The sequence below is a fragment of the Seriola dumerili genome, unplaced genomic scaffold (genome assembly GCF_002260705.1).
Source record: "Seriola dumerili isolate Sdu_G_001 unplaced genomic scaffold, Sdu_1.0 BDQW01000138.1, whole genome shotgun sequence".
NCBI lineage: Eukaryota > Metazoa > Chordata > Actinopteri > Carangiformes > Carangidae > Seriola > Seriola dumerili.
The window spans coordinates 16,501,884-16,524,257 of NW_019174393.1; the positions used below are offsets into that span (position 1 = coordinate 16,501,884).

The window sequence follows — 22,374 nt, forward strand, 5'->3', positions numbered from 1 at the left end:
TTATCAGCTGTACAACTATGTCTGGATTAGGTTTGCAAACATTAGTCACCATAAGCTACTGGTCATACCAGACCAAGTAAGACTGTAGCAGTAAAACCACTGACTGCACTGAGTTCAGCTTAGGTGTGTTTATCAAACTTTAAGCTTCTCATTATTAGGATGAAAATGATGTTATTTCATTTGAAAGCAGCTATGTGAAGCATTTTATCACTACAAACTGTCAGTCTCCAGCTGCTCTCCACTCACTGTGTATCAGAGTTGGATTTGAAGCTGCTGGATTGCTTTACACCACAAAACAGAAAGAGGGCGCTGTTGTTTCAGAAAACAGCTGAAGCCGACAGAGTTGGTGCTGACCTGGGAAAATCACTTCTAATGTGCATCATTGACTTGTAAGTTTAATTTACACTCACTCAAAACATTGAAAACAGCACGCAAAAATTATGGTATAAATAAAGAGAATATTTGTGTTTGTATAAAAAAGGGACAGTGAGGAAAGCTAAAGAGCAGCAGATAAAACGGCTGCAGTACCTGCGTTTCCACTGTATTTGTCCACATGCAGTTTGAAAGCTGTGTCCTCATCTCCCAGTCTAAAGTCGTGGTACTCAGCGAAAGCAGTGCCACCTTCATGGTCCCACAAGTCCACCCTAAGGGTCCACTTCTTGGTCTTGTCCTTGGTCACAGAGGAAACCTTCTCCAGACCGAGCCAGTGGTCCTCTGAGGGAATCAGCAGAGCATTGCCATGACACGTTTATGCACCAATTTCCACAAACAAACTATGTCCTAAAGAATTTGGCCCTTTACAAAACAACAGTTATCATTGCTGCAGGATTCAGGTTTTTATGTTTCCTGTGGGTGAATCAGCAGGAATTCAGGGTCAGGTGAAAGTTCAACCTTGCAATTTGTGCTTATAATTGGCGATGAAGTGAGTTTTCTCTGAAAGGGCTTTCCTCCAGGTGAAGTTTCCACCATGGCCGATAATGTATTAGAGAAAGTACATGTCACCCTCACAGTGTAATCTAGTTTAGATTTGAAGCTGGACTGTGTCTCTTTACTCCACAGTCTGGAGGACAGCAGGTGACAAGGGGAGCTCTTTGCTGCAAGTGTCGACGAGAAAAACAACATCTTTGTTATTGCAATGTGTTCTCTTTACAGTACATCCAGTCTCGAATTTAAAATTAATGAATTAAAATGAATATTCACTGTGTGTTTTGTAAGGTGTGTCACAGTCACCATGAATTAGACTTAGCCTTCTAGACAAACAACCACTTTTAAACTGTCAGGATTAATGGAAATGAATAATGACAGTTAACGCTGCAGTGTTTTATCTTACTCACTTGTCACGTCTCCAAAACCATTTTTGTATTCTGCCCATTTCCTGTTGAAGGAAACTGCTTGTCCACTGCGTCTCTGAAACACCATCCAGCCTCCATCTGCTCGCATCTCACAGTACACCTGAACAGGTAGTCAAGGAAACACGTTAGGAAAACCAGCTACCAGGTTTTCTCACACTTTTACTAGAGACTGAGACCTGTTCTACAGGGCTTTGGAAAGGATCACATGACGTGTTAAGTGACATGTTGGGCTGATTTCTGACATGCATATTAAATACAAATGGCAGCAACAACAGATTCAGAGGGAGAAATCTGCCACCTTTGTCATGGTAAACTGTGTGTGTGCCAACAGAAAGCCTCAGGCATAGCAGGAGGCAGGGCTTAGCAAAATGTTAGTTAAAGTACAAATTGCTTTGTACACAACATGCCACATTCATTACCATGAATGGCTTCTTGACTCCAGGAGGCTGGACTGCATAAACTCCACTGGATGCTTGTGGTGAGCGAGTCTTGATCTGTGTGCAGTCTGTTCCTTAGATGTACATGACAAGAGAAAACAAAGAGGATGAGCCACAGTCAATATGAAAGTGGTACAAGGTACATTCCTAATGTAAAGTATATGGAATTGTAAAGTGTAAGCAATAACAACATGCTCTGTACCTCGACCTCCTGTCCGCTGTCCCTAGCAACGCCACAGAGAAAGTTTTAAAGTGAGACTTGATGCAGTGAAAATACACAACTTACAGGTAGACATTGCAACCAGAGCTTGAGAGAAGACATTATGTTTTTATCTGATTTACACTCATGCAAGTACAGAAGAAGACATTGATGTGAGGGGAGGTTTCTGTAGTTTTGATTTTTACCTCAGCCTGTCCTGTGCAGCTGAAGAGAAAAGCCAAGATGAGCCCAAAGTATCCAACCAGACTCTTCATTTTCACCTGAGTTTCACAGTTTAAAAGTCACATTTTGGTCCCAATCAGATATCTTAAAATATCTTTAACAACTTTTTAATCAACCCTCAGCATGTACAACAATATTACTTCTTTCAATGTTAATTGAAAACTGAAGTTTACAACTCAGCCCTCATAAGGAGACTGACAAATGAGACAAAGCAGACATTTCAACCTTCCTTCACTTTCAAAAGATTTAAGTGTAAAATACAACCATTAAAATCAATAAGCACAAACACTCACCTGCATGTTCAGTGAACCTTGAATCTCAGCTCAGACTCCACAACAGGAAGAGCACCTTTTCCCACTGACTAAACTGACACCTGCTTCAACCTGGGAGATGCAGGAAATCACTAACCAAAGCAGAATCAGATGAGGCAGACTGAGAGAAGGGAATATTACCATAAAACTTCCACACTGAAGCCCAGTTGGTAATAAGACCGTTTCTGGAAATACTATGAGTTTTTATTCACAAGGCTGTGAAGAAGTCTCCAATCAGGAGTCTCATGATCACACCTGAGGCAGGGAGGGAGGATAGATGAACCACTCCTGCCTGGAAAGGAACCGCCCTCCTCAGGTGCAACCACTTAACCAGGATGAGAGGTCATATACACCTCTTTCCTTTTTTTCTTTTTTTTTTTTACCTCAGCCATGGTGGGTGTACGTCCTGGCATAAACCACACACATGTTAAAAAGAAATTTGAGGGGCATCGTGTGGCGTAAAGCAGGCGCCCCATGTGTGGAGGCTACAGTCCTCGCTGCAGCTGGCCCCATTTCCTGTCTCTCTCTACTGCACTATCAATAAAGGCATAAAAAGCCCAAAAACATATACTTTAAATAAAAGAAATATGAAAAGAAATGAAATAAAAAAGCTCAGCATTCATGAACCTTGGATTCCAGCCTCATCTATGTGTCTCAAACACACTCAGCCGACCCCATTAGCCGCTAGACTTGAAGCAGCTAACTGTCTACCTCTGAGAGATAACCTGTGCTTTGGGTTCAGTGAAATGTGAGCCGTTATCTGCTGGTGTTAGAGGCTAAAAGGAGAGTTACATGTGTAACTATGGTTCTATGAGTTCTGGATGACTGTCAGATGTTTAGGCATTAAAACTGTTGGAATAGGAGTCAACTGTTTGATGGAGCTCTCAGGAGAAACTTGGCAACTTGTAAAGCTGGAAAATGTTAAGTGACCATATATTTATAAGATCTTTGTTGATCAGTGACTGATCAATATTTTCATTGAACAAGGACCATGTAAGGCCACTGCAGGATGTAAATAATGGCTGCCAGGCACATTATTTACAGGACATCACAGAATGCCATTATAAATGAATGATATGGATTTATTTACAGTTAGGCAGGTAGATTAATTCCCAGTTGTTGACCACACCTCCATAGCAACACTGGGAACAACAGGTATTTTATCTCCCAAGTTGTTTCTCTTGTTAGCCATCACTTTGAATGCTGTTGTAAACCTGGGATGTGCGAGCAGTGCCACACTGTGGCCTGGATCACTTCAGCTGATTGTGACGTACTGAGTGCAGCCAACGCTCCATCCTCTGACAGTAAGTTTAATGAAAACAATGTAAATCTGTCTCAAAATGGTTCATACACCAGACACTTGTAATCCAGCGAGGTGGGAGTCTCTCCATTCTATTGTCCGTCAGTGGAGAATAAAACTGCAAGTGGAATTTATAACGGCCTTTATATTAAATAATATTAATCTTTACCTCAACTGCCACATATTCATGCAAATCTCTGAACTGTTTAATGTTGCCAAGAAACAAAGACCTGATTTACATGTGATGACATCATCGAAAATCTATATGTAAAACATACTGCAATAAATGTTTGAAAATGTAAAACCTGTAATAATAGTTTGAAGATGAACTCATTGTTACTCACATGGTGTTAAACCAGGAATAAAGAACATTTGACAAGCAGGTTCTGCAAGTAGTTTATTTGTAGAAGTTTCATAATGGAATAAATGCATTTTGTGGATTGTTAGCACGGCTATTACAAAGGCTAAACACCTTGCACTAGATGTGGATTGTGCTGCATCAAAATCCTCAAAGTGACTTGGTACATTTAAGTTACGACTGAACACTAGCATCCAGCATTACTGTAACTGTTTAATCTCCAAAGGCAGAATCACCCCACAAGTGTGAAATAAACTGAACAACCACTTTCTAAAAGTAAGAGCAGTACAAAGATGATTGTTGGATTCTTCTTTTACATGTGAGCCAACATGGAGTTAAACATGGACGCTCTCCTCTCACACAGACTTGATCATCATTCTGCTGGCCTTGGCCGAGTAAGGTGCAGGAGGTCTCCAGGTGCGCCAGTGAAGGCCAGAGGCCCAACCGATGTTGTCACCAGCAGGATGCCAGTCACCATTCAGACTGGCAGAACCACAGCGACTGTACCACCAACCACCGCCATCTGATGAGGTACATTGGTTCTTCGCAATGTCACCAAAGATGCACGGGGAGCAGCCGTCGTTGTCACGATCAACGGTGCTGAAGCCGTAGCCATTCTGGTCGATGCCTGAATAGGCACCTCGGATGGCGTCGCCTTTAAACAAAGTTTGGAACAATTTGGTCTGGAGTTACAAGATGATGAAACAAAGAATTTCCCAGTAAAAGTAAGTAATTACTCACTTTTATCAGCTGTACAACTATGTCTGGATTAGGTTTGTAAACATTAGTCACCATAAGCTACTGGTCATACCAGACCAAGTAAGATTCTAGCAGTAAAACCACTGACTGCAGAGTTCAGCTTAGGTGTGTTTATCAATAAACTGTCAGCTTCTCATTTTTAGGATGAAAATTATGTTATTTCTTCTTTCATTTGAAAGCAGCTGTGTGAAGCATTTTATCACTACAAACTGTCAGTCTCCAGCTGCTCTCCACTCACTGTGTATCAGAGTTGGATTTGAAGCTGCTGGATTGCTTTACACCACAAAACAGAAAGAGGGCGCTGTTGTTTCAGAAAACAGCTGAAGCCGGCAGAGTTAGTGCTGACCTGGGAAAATCACTTCTAATGTGACAGAAGGAGCAAAGATCTTCAAAGAGATTAATTTTATGGGAAATATCTTAGGAGAATTTATAGTTGTTTCCGAGATGAGAAAAATAAAGATTTATACCTGCGTCATTGACTTCACAATATCAAGACTTCTTTGATAATGATGTTCTGATGTTTAAAATTTCCTCACTGACTGACTTCAACTTAGATTTATTAAAATAAAAGCAAATTAACAGTGAGAAGAGGACACTAGAAGAATTCAAATATATTTGTACATATTTGTGTTTGTGTATAAAAGGGACAGTGAGAAAAGCTAAAGAGCAGCAGTTAAAACGGCTGCAGTACCTGTGTTTCCACTGTATTTCCCCACATTCAGTTTGAAAGCTGTTTTCTCATTTCCCAGTCGAAAGTTTCGGTACTCCGCAAAAGCAGTGCCACCTTCATGGTCCCACAAGTCCACCCTAAGGGTCCACTTCTTGGTCTTGTCCTTGGTCACAGAGGAAACCTTCTCCAGACCGAGCCAGTGGTCCTCTGAGGGAATCAGCAGAGCATTGCCATGACATGTATATGCACCAATTTCCACAAACAAACTATGTACCAAAGAGTTTGGCCCTTTACAAAACAACAGTTATCATTGCTGCAGGATTCAGGTTTTTATGTTTCCTGTGGGTGAATCAGCAGGAATTCAGGGTCAGGTGAAAGTTCAACCTTGCAATTTGTGCTTATAATTGGAGTTTTCTCTCATAGTGCTTTCCTCCAGGTGAAGCTGCCACCATAGTCTGATGTGTTAGAGAATGTGCATGTCGCCCTCACAGTGCAATTAGATTAAAAGCTGGACTGTGACTGTCACCTTCTGTCTCATTGCTCCGCAGTCTGGAGGACAGCAAAACCAGCCCATAGGTCGTCTGTGCAGCAGGTTATTACAACAAATAGTTATGTTTTGTTGCTAGGTGACATCTAGTGGTCGTAGTAATTATGACAGGAGTAAATTGAAAAGCGCGGTGACGTAGTATAAAGAGAGACAAAGTCCACGTCAGGAGGAGGTTGTGGTGGATGGATGAATATGACACAAGAGAGCAGTGTTTGATTCCCATTTGAAAGTAGCAGTAGTTATGTTGTTCCAGTTATCCATGACCGTTAAACAAAGTTAAGTACGTTGTTATTATTGTAACCATGACAACAAAGATTGTCTAATGTCGAAGATGTACTTATTTTAACCCAAATCACGATCGTTTCCTAAACCTACACCAAGCCATGACCGTTATTATAATAACCATGGCAACAAATGGACAATTGGACCAAGGTCTGGTACGCCTGCTGCCATAGGGGCACTATTTCAGGAGACACCCCTATGGGTCGTGTCAGAGGGGTGAAAAATGTTGGAGGAGTTGTTGCAATGACAAGAGGGGATTTCTGCTGTCAATAGATGACATCTTTGTTGCTGTAATGTGTTACCTTTACAGTACACTGAGTCCATAATCAAAATTTATGGGATATTTATATTCACTATGTGTTTTGTTAGGTGTGTCACAGTCACCATGAATTAGACTTAGCCTTTCAAACAAACACAAACTCTCTTATAGGCTTAATAATAACTAATCATGACATACACACAGTGGTTAACACTGCAGTGTTTTATCTTACTCACTTGTCATGTTTCCAAAACCATTTTTGTAAGCTGCCCATTTCCTGTTGAAGGAAACGGCTTGTCCACTGCGTCTCTGAAACACCGTCCAGCCTCCATCTGCTCGCATCTCACAGTACACCTGAACAGGTAGTCAAGGAAACACGTTAGGAAAACCAGCTACCAGGTTTTCTCACACTTTTACTAGAGACTGGGACATGTTCTACAGGGCTTTGGAAAGGATCACATGACGTGTTAAGTGACATGTTGGGCTGATTTCTGACATGCATATTAAATACAAATGGCAGCAACAACAGATTCAGAGGGAGAAATCTGCCACCTTTGTCATGGTAAACTGTGTGTGTGCCACCAGAAAGCCTCAGGCATAGCAGGAGGCAGGGCTTAGCAAAATGTTAGTTAAAGTACAAATTGCTTTGTACACAACATGCCACATTCATTACCATGAATGGCTTCTTGACTCCAGGAGGCTGGACTGCATAAACTCCACTGGATGCTTGTGGTGAGCGAGTCTTGATCTGTGTGCAGTCTGTTCCTTAGATGTACATGACAAGAGAAAACAAAGAGGATGAGCCACAGTCAATATGAAAGTGGTACAAGGTACATTCCTAATGTAAAGTATATGGAATTGTAAAGTGTAAGCAATAACAACATGCTCTGTACCTCGACCTCTTGTCCGCTGTCCCTAGCAACGCCACAGAGAAAGTTTTAAAGTGAGACTTGATGAAGTGAAAATACACAACTTACAGGTAGACATTGCAACCAGAGCTTGAGAGAAGACATTATGTTTTTATCTGATTTACACTCATGCAAGTACAGAAGAAGACATTGATGTGAGGGGAGGTTTCTGTAGTTTTGATTTTTACCTCAGCCTGTCCTGTGCAGCTGAAGAGAAAAGCCAAGATGAGCCCAAAGTATCCAACCAGACTCTTCATTTTCACCTGAGTTTCACAGTTTAAAAGTCACATTTTGGTCCCAATCAGATATCTTAAAATATCTTTAACAACTTTTTAATCAACCCTCAGCATGTACAACAATATTACTTCTTTAAATGTAAAATTGAAAACTACAGTTTAGGTACAAAAATAAAATACCATTAAGAATCTATCTTTTCTTTCTTTAAACACTTACCTGAGTGTTGTGTGAACCTTGCATCGCAGCACAAATTCCACAACATAGGCGAACCTTTATCCACCGACTAAAGCTGCCACACCTCCTCCATGTTTGCCATAAATGCCGTCATTTCCTTTCAGACCAGACTGAGTAAGACAGAAGCTTGAGCAACAGACTGAGTCAACAACACTACCAGTTACTTCCCACATTCCTCCTCAGTCATTTTTCTTTTTTTTCAAAATATGTGACACAACTTTCACAGCTACAGCACTGTAACACTGCCAGATAGTCATAGCTATTTAGACTAGCTTAATTCCCAGCACTGATCTGGCTCCACATCTGAAGGAAAATAACATTACAAGACTCAGAATTGGCTTCGCTTTCCACTTACAATAATTCACTCTTCCCTGGAAGAAAATGTTTGTTAATGTTTCGACAACTGTTGGTTATTCATGATGCCTGGAGGATGAATCAGTGACTTTTGTGATCACTGGACTTTTCTTTTGGAACCACCGTGAGGTTGATATTTGGGGTCTTGAGGGAAATATCTCACAGACGGATTGAACGGTAGACTGATCAGCAGAAAACAATTTTTTTGCTGTCCCAAGATAACAAGCTAATTATCCCGTTATCTCGAGATAACAAAACTTATTTTGTCATTGTAATTACATTGTTAATTACAGACCAGATGTGCCAAACCAGTATGCAGATGGAAACTTCTAGTGCTGTAAACTGAAATTTCCGAACTATGCATTGATCAATGCATCAGAAAATATTTCAATCAAGGGCAGAAATCACATTGTGTCTTTTCAAACAAGATCATTTTCAGATCAGTCCTCGTCAGCTAACGAGTTACTGAGGATTGTTGCTAAGGAGGAGTGTTACTGCAATTTAGTGTATATATCGGGATACCGAGCTTTGTTATCTTAATATAACAGGATAAAAACAAATTTGCAAGTATGACCTTTTTCTCGGCTTCCGTACAACTGTCATGAATTTTGTATTTGCATGTACTGTGTGGATATTTTTCCTTATGATGCTCTTTCCCTCTGGTTTGGATAGTTTAATAGTGATGTTTATATTTCCTTTACTTAGTACTTGTTTAGCTAGTTTTTCCACTTTTTCATTCCCTTTCAACTACTGCATTTCCTCAAAAAGTGGGTGGGGCCTTTATTTACCTCACCTGAAGAAGGTATCAAATTTTTATTTGAGATAGGCTTGTACTAGAGGCAGGTCTTTTTTTCTTATTCACTTCTGTTTAACATAGAATTGGTCATTTCTCCCTGGTTACCATCTTAAAGTTACTGCATAATGTCTTATACAAACTAAACACCTCCCACAATTGTTTCAAATTAAAAGCCTTCTAGCATTTCAGTGGACAGAAACCCTTTATTACTTAACAGGGCTTTTATTACTGTGCTGCAGTAAGTGAATCGTCTCATTTCCAGTTGCTGGTGTTTCTGTTGTTTACATGCTATTCAGATCTGCTAGGCTCTTTAGCTTAGCAGTTAGCACAGCCAACACTACAGGTTGTTACCGCTGCCCTAATTGAAACCGTTTGCGCCAAACCATTTTGAAAGGGCAATGGCAAATGGGGAAACTCCAATTCAGTCACATGGCATTAGGCTGACCAATAGTGGAACTATAATCACTCAGTAAGTCAGTCAGCCTCCATTATAGGGCTGGCCCCACTATTGCGGTTCAGCCAAAAAATGTTACCAAATTTGCATTATTGCTTTTTGAAATGTCCATATCTTTCAGATGGGATTGTAACAACTGCAATACAAGCAGCTTGAAGAAGTCTATTAATACATCCATGTTGTACAGCCCCACAGAGCCATCAGGATCTTGTTGGATGATTTTTGCCTTTCTTCACTGGCTGCATTGGATTTGAAAAGCATGTCAGTGTGTGATGCATTCGCGTGCATGTTGGAAATTACAGCTGAAAGTTTGCAGTTGGCTATTGAGAGAAACCTTTTTAATGAAATTTAATGACATTTCATCAACATCTACAAATGAAGTTTGAAATCAGCAAGTTCATAGAGCCTGACTGTAAACTCATAATTCTCCTTTTTCCAGCATTATGTCTGTGTCCACTATGTCCTCCATTAAACTGAAATCTTTTCTGTCATCGTCTGCACTTAAAACTCAACAGCTCTTTCTGCACTAGCTGAGCGAGAAATTAGTTGTGGCATGCCCTGCTCTGTACAAATTATCACAGAGCAGTCTTCCTCCGCCATCCCAAACCCGGCGTAGAGGGGCTCACTGAAAGTGCTGTAGAACGTGTGAAGGTGACTAAGGGTCCTAGAGGAGACGCTGTAGAAGGACAGGGTGCCACCAGCCCAGTCCAAATAGACTCCAACCCTGTGGGAGCGAGACAGAGGTGCTGGTATCTCCACAGACTGGGTGTTGTGCTGAGCGATGTAGCGATCCTCAGAGCAGTACAGACTCCAGGACTGGTCTGTTCTGCCAAACCCACAGAGGTGAGAGCTTGCCCTTCGACGGATTCCCCTCATCGCCACGGCGACATCCACCCAGCGTCCCCGCCACTCCACCTCCCAGTAGTGGCGCCGGGTGAGGTCTTGGAGACAGAGCAACTGGTCGACACTCTCAAACCTCTCGGGGTGATCCGGGTACTGCTGTCTCTCCCTGACCCATGTCACCTGCTTTCCCCCATCATACAGGAAGAGAGACTTGGCAGCTGTTTTTGCATCAAACGTCAGTGTACATGCATCTGTAAAAGACATACACATGGATTTCTCAGTGTCCTTCCTTTTTAAATAACTGTATTGGTAAATAATCATAATAAGGTCCAGGGCCTCAACATTTCAGCAACCCCTATCATTTCAGGTCAAAGACCAGAAAGAAAGCAAGAAAGAAAGCAAGAAAGAAAGCAAGCAAGAAAGAAAGAAAGAAAGAAAGAAAGAATCCACATAAAACCAGTTTAAAATCACAGAGAACACTGTCAGTTTGATCTCTATCCTCCCACCTGCTGGACAAATGACAGTACAAGACATCGAACCAAAAGAGTGGAAAGGAGAGAGAGGATTCATATGTCACATTTATATTTGCACACAATCTAAACTAAACTAAAACTGAACTCAGGTGGCAGATGGAAAAAATTATTTAAAACACAACCTAATCTTTAGGTATATAGATTTTGCTTTCTTAGTTCAAAGATTCAGGTAGAGGCTCGATTAGATATTCAAACCAAGGAATTAAAAAATACAATTTAAATGAATGCATCTCTCTCAATAATCAAAATAATTTCTATTCAAAAGTTACTATCTGACTGATAGACGGATACATGCTATTGAGACCACAGTACAAATGCTTCATTTCTTTATTAAAACGAAAGTAAATGAAAACAATGTAGTAAAACTACATCACTTACAGTTTTTCAGTGTTGATTTCAAGTAGCACTCTGCGTTGTGCTCCACACTGTAGACAGGTGGACATATAAGAAACATTCATCATTAACAGACACACTGAAATTAAGTTTTATATTCATTCATATAAAACATATATGTTGTACATATGTAAAATGTGATTGTGTCCACTGTAGAGCATGTGACCATGTTGAATCCTGCTTCCTCAGTCTATCGTGCTTTCTATTCTATCTGCAGTTTATCATGTGTGCATCACATGTGTTTCTGCTAAAACTAAAACTGTCCAAAAGGGAACTTGGTAATTAAATGAAACCTTGAACCACCATACTGTCTGTATTTCAGAAATTTCTGTGATTGTATTTTTTTTTCTTCATTGTATCGTTGGTACCACTAGTGAGTTATACCCAGGAGCCACTGAGGCTAACTGGGCCAGTGTTTTACCTGAGTTTTTCCAGTTTACACAGCGGGTTGTCCCGATGGACGGAGATCAGCCTCACTGCAGAGTCCTGCAGGAAGTTGTAGCTGAGGTCCAGCTGGCTGAGGCAGGATGGGTTGGAGCTCAGCGCTGAAGCCAAATAAGTGCAGCCTTTCCCAGTGACTCCGCAGAACGACAGCCTGTGTTCATCCAAAAACACATTGTTTACTTTTTTGTATTATGAAGACATGAGGATTACAGAGTTTCTTACTTGTTTGGTTTGACATTTCTACATTTATAGTGCAGATTTTTTTATATCTTATGATTAATTATTACATTACTATGATTATTATTATCTAGGGTAACTACATGCACTATTGACATTTGAGGACAAAAAGATTGTGTTATGCTAGAGATAATGTAAAGGCAGCTCACCTTAATGTCTCCAGTTTACAGTGTGAACTTGCCAGTCCTGCAGAGAGTAGCTTCACCTCTGAGTCTTGCAGGTCGTTCCCGCTCAGATCGAGGGCTTGCAGGTAAGAGGAATCCGAGCTGAGAACTGAGGCAAAATCAGCACAGCATTTCTGTAGATTGCCTTCATTTAACCTGAGGGTGAGAAAATGTCTTTAATATCTGGTGTTGCCACACAAAGTTAAAATGTTAGGCTGAACTGCAGTTGATGCTTATTTTAGTAAAAGTTATACCCTATTACTTCACAAATTAAAGGTCCATGTAGAACTGTGCTAAATATATTTTTTTTGTGACAACTGAACCTGAGTGACCTCACCTTAATTTCTCCAGTTTACAGTGTGGACTTCTCAGTCCAGCGCACAGCAGCTGAATGTCTGGACCATGCAGGTTGTTCCCGCTCAGGTCCAGCTCTTTTAGGTGGGCGGAGTCAGAGCTGAGAGCTGAGCCAATGTGATTGCAGCATTTCTGTGTTAGGCCACACCAGCCAAGCCTGATAGGTGGAGGAAATTTTCAAATGAAATTACAGCAACATAATGATGGTGAACATGTGATCATGGCTGCACTTTGGCACTTTGGCAGCTCATACTGACCTGAGTGTTTCCAGTCTCCCCAGTCCAGCAGTAAGCAGACATACACCAGAATCTTTCAGACTGTTGTTGCTCAGGTCAAGATTTTTCAGGTGAGATGAGCCTGAGCTTAAAACTGAAGTCAAGTCTTCACAGCAACTGTCTTTCAGCTTGCAATCATTCAACCTGCAGAAGAGTATTTACCAAAAAACACCATTCTTAAAAACATTGCCTTCGATTAAAGAAGATCCAAGAAAGAGATTTATGTTTGTCAGCAAGAAGCAGGTCGAACATTAGTGTTTCCAGTTTACAGTGATGGCTGCAGAGTCCCACACACAGAGCCTTTACTGCTGTTTTCTGGAAGTCATTAGCACTCAGGTCCAGTTCTGTAAGTTGGGTTGACTCTGTGCCAAGAACACCAGCCAGTGCCTTACAGCAGTCTCCTTCCAGTTCACACTTATGTAATCTAAAAAAGGAAAATAGGAAGTTGTGTAATTATCCTGGCCTATAAAACTGCATTCAATAGCATTAAATCTAACCCACAACTCATACAACCACAAGAAGTAGCTTGTTACTGTTGTTACTGTTGCAGGGGATGTATTGTGCAATATTGTTATTGTAAGTGCTACAGACCTTAGCTTCTTCAATTTACAGTGTGGACTTCCTAATCCAACAGAAAGCAGCTTCACCCCTAAATCCCCCAGGCTGTTGTCACTCAGGTCCAGTTCTGTCAGGTGAGAGGAGGTTGAGCTCAGTGCAGAGGCCAAATCTTCACAGCAGTTCTCAGTGAGGTTGCAGTGATTTAGCCTAGAAAAACAAGGGATGAGAAAAGAGATAAGACAGTGGTCAGGCCAGAGGTAAAAGTCCAAAAGTAGCTGGGGTAATGAGCAGAAATCACTTTTGTTTGCAGCTCAGAGAGCAACTAAAACCAGCATGCAAGAGGAACATGTCTTGTCATGTGGGTGAACTTACAGAGCACGTGTGGAGCAAGTAATGACTGTCAGCAGCTTTGCCACTCCTTCTTCAGATCTTATGTACTTCTTCAAGTCGAACTCTTCCTCTGTTGCTTCTGACGTCATCAGTTCAAATGTGAGCGCAGACCACTGAACTGGAGTCAATTTTTTGGCTGCGAGCCTCCCAGAACTCACAAAATTCTGGATCTCCTGCACCAAAGACTCCTCTTTGAGCTCGCTCAGACAGTGGAAGAGGTTGAGCTTGGCCTCTGGTTCCTCTTTGATCTTGTCCTTGATGAACTGGACAGTTCTTGCCACATCTTCCTCTCCTTCTGCTTCCAAATGAAGTATTCTACCCAGGAGCTCCTGGTTTGACTTCAGCGACAGTCCCATGAGAAAGCGAAGGAAGAGGTCCCAGCGTCCGTCCTTACTCTCCAAGGCTTTTTCAATGGCGGTTTTGTGAAAATTGAACACAGACTTGGGGAGCCATCTTGTAGACATCCTTTTCAGGTATCCAAGAACGACATTATCCTTTCCGTGCATGTAGGAATGATGGGCATACACAGCTGCCAGAAACTCCTGAATGGTCAAATGGACGAAGCTAAAGACTTCTCGCCTCCTCGTGCCCTCCATCATAAATACCTCGGTGCAAACTCCTGAGTAGATGGTTGCCTCTTTGACGTCCATGCCACATTCTTTCAGATCTGCCTCGTAGAAGATCAGTTTGCCCTTCTCCAGTTGACGGTACGCCAGCTCTGCTAGCTTCAAGACTACATTGACACTTTCTATTGGGTAGTGCCCTTCTATCATCCTGTCTGTCTGGCAGAGAAGGAGATATGCATACATCTCTGTCAGGGTATTGGGCATGCCTCTTGTCAAGTTGTCGCGCAACATTTTCTTCATCACAGTCACTGTGATCCAGCAGAAGACCGGTATTTGACACATGATGTAGAGGCTTCTTGATGACTTCACATGGTTGATGATTCTAAAGGCGAGGTTATCGTCACACAAACGCCTCTTAAAGTATTCCTCCCTCTGTTCATTGGCGAAGCCCTTGACTTCCGTCCACAGATGGATGTGTTTTCGAGGGATACGGCCGACCGCTGCAGGTCTGGATGTGATCCAGATGAGGGCATTCCCAAGCAGATCGCCCGCGATAAGGTTTGTGATCAGGACGTCCAGTGAAGCTGGCTCTGTCTCATCTCTCAAGACCTTGTTGTGTTTGAAGTTCAAAGGCAGGAGAGTCTCGTCAAGGCCGTCAAAGATGAACAAGACTTTGCATTCTGTTCCCAGAGTCTCAAGAGGTTTCATCTCAGGGAAGAACTGGTGAAGCAGCTGCATCAGACTGTGTTCTTTTTCGCCTATGTTGGGATTCAGTTCACGAAAAGGAAGTGGGAAGAGGAAGGTGATGTCCCGATTTTCATCTCCTTCTGCCCAGCTCAGGGTAAACTTCTGTGCACAGACAGTTTTACCCACTCCAGGGATACCCTGGGTAAGCACAGTTCTGATGTGCTTCTCTTGGTTGGGCTTGGGTTTGAAAATGTTGCCAACCTTAATTGATGTTTCTTCTGTTGTCACATGGCTGGACCTCTGCTGTCTGACCTCATGCTCCTCAGTGAAGCCTCCCCAAGCTCCTTCGATCACGCGCAGTTCAGTGTAGATTTTGTTGAGGTAGACAGTGTCCCCTTCATCTGCATTCCCCTCATAAATATTTTGGTACTTTTCCCTCAGAGTGGATTTAAGTTTGTCTCGGATTGCATGGTGGTCGATTTCTGTTCAAAGAATAAAGTTTCAGTTTTGTATAGTTCAACCTTGTCTGTACATGGGTATACGAGTTTGAACTTGTTAATGTGTCTGTTTAGCTTCTTACCTTTGCCAGGTTGATTGCTTGGAACTGATAAAGACAGAGAGGGAATAGGTGTTACGTGCCAAGCTATTTTGTCTTACAAACTAACTAAACAGCCAATTTTTACTTTTTAATCATGCTTTTACCTTCATCGTACTTCTTCTTTAATGTTTCAGCACACAGTTTTAGTTTCATCCTCACCAGTATATCCACTGTGACAGTAACAGCATCATCGTAGCCATATGTCTGCACCAAAACATCCACAGTGCCCGGCCTGTCCACGCCGTCAACCCGAGACTTTGGAATATGTGGGAATCCTTCAAGAACACCACTGAAAAGAAAAAACTGGAAGGTCCTCAGCTGTTCAGCAACCAGCTCTTCTAAAGTTTCCAAGAGCAGCTGTGGGACACGCGCCATTATCTTTTCTCCATGCAGGTCATGTGATCAGCCTGTCCGGTTGTTGTGCGTCCATCCTCTGTCTGAAGCAAGGTTTAAATGCACAGCAACAGTTTCAGTTCTGAGCTGATGTGGGCTGGTGTAGCTGTCGTCATCATGTCACATAGCTCTAAGATTTACAGCCTTTGTAATCAGTACAGAAAGCAATGTCACTGCTGTTTTACTATAAATGCATTGTTCCTGCCCCTCTTAACAGCTTTCCGTATGAGTGCAGTTGTTTGCATGCCATATACTGTTAAACTAGTTGAGCCAGTCCAGTCAAGTGCGTGATAGGCATGGATGGGGGCTGCTTATGAAAAGCATAATAGTGAAGAGGGTTGTGAGAGAAGTAGGCAGTCCATTATGCAGTATTTTCAGTTTCATTCTGTGTCACATCCACATTGAGATTCTTGTTTTGGTGACCAGACAAATCAAAATAAAAAGGGCCTGCAGGTCCCCCCAAACTGAGCTGCAGGAGTATGACACAGCAGGAAAGCCCTCATGTCTTTTTGATGAGCTGGAATACATATACTGTAGGAGGCTGTTGGCGCAGCTCGGTTTTTACTGTCAGCAGTGCAATGTCAACAGATACCAGCATACATTTGTACTTCCTGAAAACCTCTGGGAAGTGGTTTGACAGAAGAGAATAAGAAACATGAGAGAAGAAGAAAGAGAAGCAGCTAACTAGCACTGTGCTAATAGCAACAGCTGCCAATACAATGTCAATAAAAGAAATAAATGATAAATCCTACAGTGGGTGCTTTAATTCAAACAACTCTGTGTACTTAGCATAATTATATACTTCAATTAAAAATTTGCAGTTAATACAAATGCACAAGTAACTGTTGTTTGTCATAGATTGAGAAAATAGGTTTTCAGGGCTTTAAATATGTGCAGGTTTAAAACAGACACATAAATCATCACAGTTGATAACAGACTTAATGATGAACAACACATGATCTTTTATTTCAAGCTTTGAGAAACACAAAATGCCAAATCATTCTATCTATAGTAGGTTTAAGAAACAAATGGTAAATATTTTGAATTGCTCATATTTGTGACAAATCCACTAACTGTAAATGATTGACGTCAGTGTGTTCCTGGTGTTTCAGACTCAGACAGGTCATTGTGTGACTGGTCGTCTGAGCCGTCAAACTTCATCAGCATATCCATTGATTTCTTGTAGGTGTCAGCACATTCCATTTGTTTCCATGTTACAGTAGATTAATACTCAGAATATTCCCATCAAAATCAGCCTCAGGAAAACTGTCTATGTATCTTCAACAGATCTGAACTGAACTGGTTTATTGGACTTTGACCATGATGCAGTTGTATTATACTTTACAAACTGCATATCAGCACACAAACATTGATCTTTGGCCATACTGATGAACACTGGAACACACTGGGTTACATATCATCCTCCCTTCAGGAAGCAGGAGAGATAGTCTGAGGTGGAAATGGAGACCGGCAACAGTAGCAGTAGTAACACTGTGGTCTGTGTGGTCAACCAGTGAAAACAGACCTCCCTCCTTCAGCTGCCCAGGAGGCTTTATGAGGATCAGGTGATACAAATTCTTTGTGCCCAGGCAGGAGGTTTCCTGTCATAGCCAACAGTCAAATCCCTCCCTTTCTGCTCCTTTTGCCCACATGCACTGGGTCCATCCAAAGACTCCAGTCCAAATGTGTTAGAATATGGTTTCTCCAGAGTTTTGAGGACCCTGTTGACCTACAGAACAAAGGTACAGTTAACCATGATTGATCATTGAAGGAAAACTATGATTTAAATGGCATAAAAAAGAATTTAAATATCATACAAATATGAAAAACAGCATTGTAAACCCATTAAAGCAGCTGCTGCGTATCTGGACCACTGATGACCACAGATTCACTGACTTTATCTTCTTTGCTCTCACTGCTCATATAAGGCATTGGCATGTGCGCTGACAGTTAAGTCACTGAGCCCACAAGACCAGTAACACTAGATTTGGCAGTTAATGCTGCTTCCAGCTGGTTCCTAACTCCTCCCAGTAGCTGAAGCCATGTGCTGTTTTATATACAGAGACATGTGCCCATGCAGTGTTACTGAAAATGTCATATTCTGATGATGACAATAACAATAACCTGTCAGTTGCATTTTACTGAAAAATTAATCCTCCTTAGTGTATCACTGCCTGTTTTTACAGCTGTTTGTGTGGCAGAAGACATAATTTTCTGATTCAGTATTTGAAATAAAGATTGATAACCAATTTCCACCATGTGGCAGTGTAGATAGTTGCTGCTTTAATGCACCTGGATGTGAATCAGTCAAACTTTTAAAGGTATCCTGACCTCAGAGAAGTCTCCCTTTTCTGCAGCCTGAATTGCATTCTGGGCGATATAGTTGCGTAGGACGACCCGGGGATTGTGGCTGTTCATCACACTGAGCCTCTCCTTTTTGATGAGAGACAAGTCACTTGTGCCATCACACTCCTTGGCAAAACGCTTCCTGTTATTTCAGCAAAAGAAAAATTCCAAAAGCAGTCCTGTCTTAGCTCTTGTTCATTCGACCAGCAGACACAGTGTTAAAAGCAGCAGTTTTAAAAGCTCATGGGGCAATAGGCTATAAACAGAAGAGCGACAAGTTATCACAGAGCATTAACATTAGCATTAAATATGAGTCCTGTTTTTTGCCATCAGGTGAATGTAAGTCTACCTTTCACTCTCCTTTTAGCTCCTTTGGTCTTTAAGAACTGCTTAAGAAAAACATGCTGCTTTTTAGCTGCTCAATGCTCCACCGTGTTCATCAGTTTGTAGTTAACTTTGCCTGCTGTTCTTTTGTTGAAAACAGCTGCCTGTTGCGACCGGAAACAAGGCTGGTGAGAGCTGCGAGAGTGAAAACTAAAACAATGAGCTAAAAGATGCTAATACACTGAGGGAAACTTCAGAATCAGGTGATACTTTTGTGTGGGTTCATCACTATGAGTGACACATTAACAAACATTTGATTGTTTGTTAGTATAAAATTTTGATTAGTGAAGCTTTAAAGGTGCTATATGTAAGTTTTTGTGACCGCTACATAGCCAATGTTAGCATTAACAACTGTTTACTTGAGTTCAGCATCAAACTTCATTCCCTTATTCACCAAGAGCTGTCTCCAGCAGTGGAAAGCAACACTAATTTTAAGTCTTGTTTTCTTCTGCTGAAGTCAGCGTGCTAACCACAGCAAGAAACCATGTGCAGTGGCAGAGACAACTTACATTTAGCACTTTAAATTGGCAAGAGATAACAGGAAGTGAGCTTTTTCCCTATTTTTATACTGTGCACACACAAATGTAGAAATGTTCTCAGTTTCTGTGCATATAGAAAATGAAATATTAGAATCATTAAAGGTCAGTAAATTTAAAAGTCAGATTCAGCTATCTGCCTGTTATTTATCCCAAATTTTCAATATCAATCACATTATAGAACATGTTACTTGTGGTTCCCACAGTGCTTCTCTTTCCACTGGTTTAGTTTTTTTTTTTCTTTTCTTACCTGTATCGGCTAACCCAGTGAATCCAGTCATCACGCTGCTTTTCCTTGAGCTCATCTTGATCTGTCTCAAGCAGCTCCTTCAGCCGGCCCATCCGTTCCAGCTGCTGGGCCACACCTGGCCTGTCTGACACCATGCTAAACATGGCTGGGTTGGTTTGTGCCATGGACAGAATCATCGCCAGTTCACTAGAAACAGAGATATAAATGCGGAAAAAGAAAAATGCTTGATGTTGATGTTACATTTGGCTCTAGTCCTCGATGCTGTTCCATTTAAACCTGCAATTACCTCCTACATACTCCTACCAGGTGCCACAAAGCACACATTTAACTTACATATTCTCCTGGTAAGCCTTTTCCCCAAAATGCTAGCACATGAAAGAAAAACAAATGAGATGACAAGAAAGATTTAATAATTTGAAATAACTCTGCTCAGCCATGATTAGATGTACATTCACTGGGAGTGTATGGTGGGGCAGAGAGAAACTTTATGTTCTATTTATAACTGCTATATTAAGAAACACACATATATCCAACCACCATACACCCCCTCACCGGTCATTCATAGTTGGCTTATTAGCCACCTTAAGCTCCTCAATAGAGGAACATTGCTGCAGGATGAGGTCCACTACAGGGCCCAGTGTTGCCCTCTCACTGTCGCCCTCCTCAGGCCAGGGGACACAGCTCAGCAGGTGGAAGGTGTTGGTGAAATCTGCACCTGGAAAGGCACGAGAATATAGTACCACAATGGCATTACAAGAAGCAGAGGATATAGAAAACGTTCCAATTATCTTCCACATCTTCCAAGTCTTTGTACCAGTGTTGTGCATGACACGCAGCAGGTCCGATACGAGCTCGCTGTCCTCTGCCTCCTCTTTTCTCACAAGGCCCAGCTTCTTCCTCATGATACTCAGGTAGAAGGCTTCATATGTGAGCATGAAGTCATCCAGGATAGCTCCGGCCTCAGCTACATTGAGCTCAGAGCCCAACGCTTCAGCCAGGCGAGCCAGGTTCCAGCGGCACACAGACGGCTGGGCTTGGTATGAGTACCGTCCTCTTTTGTCTGAGGCGTTGCAGATAAAATCTGGATCAAATCTGACACACAGGCAGGAGAGCTTTCGTTGACATTACATTGTTCTACCAGTATATACAGTAAATAATCTTATTTTTAGTTATTGAATATCAAGACAAATTGTAACCATACTTTTGGAACGATTTTACTGAGGCAAAGCTGAAATATATATTTTTTGAGTTTAACCTCAGTTAGTGGAACAGAAGACTGGTTTTTCAGATTGTGAGTAATCAAAACATAAAGAGGACACTCTGGTCAAGTACAAAAAAAGACACCGACTTCCACTTTCAGCAGCTTACCTGTCCATGAAACCAAAGGGGCCGTAATCCAGAGTCAGACCCAAGATGCTCATGTTGTCTGTGTTAAGGACGCCGTGGCAAAAACCAACACACTGCCACTTGGCCACTAACCTGGCAGTTCGTATCATCACCTGGGAATAAACAGGTCAAATTTGACCTTAAACCTTTTAAAACAGAGACTGAATCCTGAGAAGTGTATAACTGTATAACATTTTGTCAACAAGTACCTCATGTCTCACCTCTCTGAAAAAAGCTGTATTTCGGTCTTTGCGGTTGCTATGAGCCTGCTGAATGCAAGGATAGAAAGTCTCAATGACGTAATCCAGCAGCTGAGAGCGAATGTCATGCCGCCCTGCACTGGGACCCTGCAGGCCTGAGAATTCATCTCGGCCCTGAAAGATCTCAAAGGATCCAAACCTTTAAAAACCGAAAAAACCAGAGACTTAATCAAAATTCCCCATTTTTCCGGATACCACTTTGACAGGAGGTTTTTGTACTGATCAAAGTCTGAAAGCACTTTGGACCTGATGAAGGAAGGAGCGAGACGCAGGACGACAGAGCAGCGCTCAGGAATGCGCTGTCCACGGTTGAGTGGATCTCTGCTGACATAGAGGTCAGAGGTCACGAGGGAGGCTGCACGGGTGCTGGGTATCCCGAGGGCAGCCATGGCCTCACTGCACAGGAACTCTCTGATGCTGGAGCGAAGCACCTTCCTGCCATCACCATCTCTGAGGAAATTGACAAGTGGTTGTCACACATTAGTACTGGCTGGTATTTGTATTCCTACTAAACAATTGTAAGGGTTTTTCCACACTTGCTGCGTCAACATTGTCTAATTAACAGGTTACTGACATTTAAAAAATGATCTTGTGTGACTGACTGCTCAGCAACTATAAAGCAACCTGCAAACTCCCCTCCAACTGTTTCCAGTGAATTAAAAGTGTCATCTTGGGCACAGGTCATATTATGGTAGTAGTTGTCTCAGTAAGCAAAACTTGTGAGTTTTCCTCTGATGGAAAAAGCTTCAATTAAAAAAAAAAGGCTTAACTTAAGGTCCACTGAACAAACTCCATCTACTGAGGACTGGGATATTTGGAGAAGATTTTCTTTTTTTGTAAATCTACTATTCATGAGGTCAAGAATCAACGTTCATGATTAAATGCCAGTGATGTTCTACATTAAAAATTCCCTCTACTTTTTAGGGCAAAACATACATTAAATGGTAAAACTTTGGCCCAAAACTTCTAATATCTAAAATTACAAACTATCCTGACACTATGTCTGATAAAGCACTGGCAAATGTGCTGCATCACACCATACCTCTGTGTGTTTAACAGGGCCAATAAGCTGGGGAA

The 22,374-nt window shown here is 41.7% G+C and overlaps 4 protein-coding genes across 5 annotated transcripts in view; all 4 read right to left on the reverse strand.

Moving 5' to 3' along the window:
- The window catches only part of LOC111224615 (angiopoietin-4-like), a 2,976-nt gene extending 696 nt beyond the window's left edge, over positions 1-2,280 (reverse strand). Inside the window, exons 1-5 of the mRNA XM_022749166.1 lie at positions 2,195-2,280; positions 1,992-2,013; positions 1,772-1,863; positions 1,335-1,452; positions 529-714 (exon numbers count right to left, since the gene is read on the reverse strand). Of these exons, the coding sequence (XP_022604887.1) occupies positions 529-714; positions 1,335-1,452; positions 1,772-1,863; positions 1,992-2,013; positions 2,195-2,263 (487 nt within the window). The 5' untranslated portion in view covers positions 2,264-2,280. The remainder of the gene's footprint in view (positions 1-528; positions 715-1,334; positions 1,453-1,771; positions 1,864-1,991; positions 2,014-2,194) is intronic.
- A 1,945-nt stretch (positions 2,281-4,225) lies between these two features.
- On the reverse strand, positions 4,226-8,188 carry LOC111224508 (angiopoietin-related protein 5-like). 2 transcript variants are annotated; one of them, XM_022749018.1, is made up of 7 exons: positions 8,079-8,188; positions 7,814-7,888; positions 7,611-7,632; positions 7,391-7,476; positions 6,954-7,071; positions 5,651-5,836; positions 4,226-4,855 (listed from the first exon to the last, which is right to left on the reverse strand). In XM_022749018.1, the coding sequence occupies exons 1-7, from the start codon at positions 8,100-8,102 to the stop codon at positions 4,557-4,559; spliced, it is 810 nt and encodes a 269-aa protein (XP_022604739.1). In that variant the 5' UTR covers positions 8,103-8,188; the 3' UTR covers positions 4,226-4,556. The 2 variants fall into 2 exon arrangements, with proteins under 2 accessions (XP_022604739.1, XP_022604738.1); XM_022749017.1 differs by having other exon boundaries at positions 7,391-7,482.
- A 1,902-nt stretch (positions 8,189-10,090) lies between these two features.
- Positions 10,091-16,224, reverse strand: LOC111224858 (NACHT, LRR and PYD domains-containing protein 3-like). The gene is made up of 11 exons (XM_022749544.1): positions 15,847-16,224; positions 15,725-15,748; positions 13,874-15,626; positions 13,535-13,708; positions 13,194-13,367; positions 12,926-13,087; positions 12,652-12,825; positions 12,300-12,470; positions 11,891-12,064; positions 11,455-11,501; positions 10,091-10,794 (listed from the first exon to the last, which is right to left on the reverse strand). The coding sequence occupies exons 1-11, from the start codon at positions 16,115-16,117 to the stop codon at positions 10,202-10,204; spliced, it is 3,717 nt and encodes a 1,238-aa protein (XP_022605265.1). The 5' UTR covers positions 16,118-16,224; the 3' UTR covers positions 10,091-10,201.
- Positions 16,225-17,696: 1,472 nt separating this feature from the next.
- On the reverse strand, positions 17,697-21,686 carry LOC111224616 (selenoprotein O-like). The gene is made up of 9 exons (XM_022749167.1): positions 21,544-21,686; positions 21,259-21,436; positions 21,020-21,150; positions 20,466-20,743; positions 20,233-20,366; positions 19,985-20,016; positions 19,652-19,837; positions 18,467-18,623; positions 17,697-17,864 (listed from the first exon to the last, which is right to left on the reverse strand). The coding sequence occupies exons 1-9, from the start codon at positions 21,684-21,686 to the stop codon at positions 17,697-17,699; spliced, it is 1,407 nt and encodes a 468-aa protein (XP_022604888.1).
- Positions 21,687-22,374: the final 688 nt, after the last annotated feature.

Bases quoted from the DNA above. Each gene is read 5' to 3' on its own strand.
- LOC111224508 (XM_022749017.1), bottom strand. From the start codon at position 8,102: ATGCAAGGTTCACACAACACTCAG. The intron at 7,889-8,078 runs GTAAGTGTTTAA...TGTGAAACTCAG, and splicing joins AAGGTTCACACAACACTCAG to GTGAAAATGAAGAGTCTGGT. The intron at 7,633-7,813 runs GTAAAAATCAAA...TGGCGTTGCTAG, and splicing joins GCTGCACAGGACAGGCTGAG to GGACAGCGGACAAGAGGTCG.
- LOC111224858 (XM_022749544.1), bottom strand. From the start codon at position 16,117: ATGGCGCGTGTCCCACAGCTGCTCTTGGAAACTTTAGAAGAGCTGGTT. The intron at 15,627-15,724 runs GTAAGAAGCTAA...TTCTTTGAACAG, and splicing joins AAGCAATCAACCTGGCAAAG to AAATCGACCACCATGCAATC. The intron at 10,795-11,454 runs GTAAGTGATGTA...TGTCTTTTACAG, and splicing joins GAAATCAACACTGAAAAACT to ATGCATGTACACTGACGTTT.
- LOC111224616 (XM_022749167.1), bottom strand. From the start codon at position 21,686: ATGGCTGCCCTCGGGATACCCAGCACCCGTGCAGCCTCCCTCGTGACC. The intron at 20,017-20,232 runs GTGGCTAATAAG...TTCATGTGCTAG, and splicing joins CCTCTATTGAGGAGCTTAAG to CATTTTGGGGAAAAGGCTTA. The intron at 19,838-19,984 runs GTAAGTTAAATG...CTCTGTTTCTAG, and splicing joins AAGGCTTACCAGGAGAATAT to TGAACTGGCGATGATTCTGT.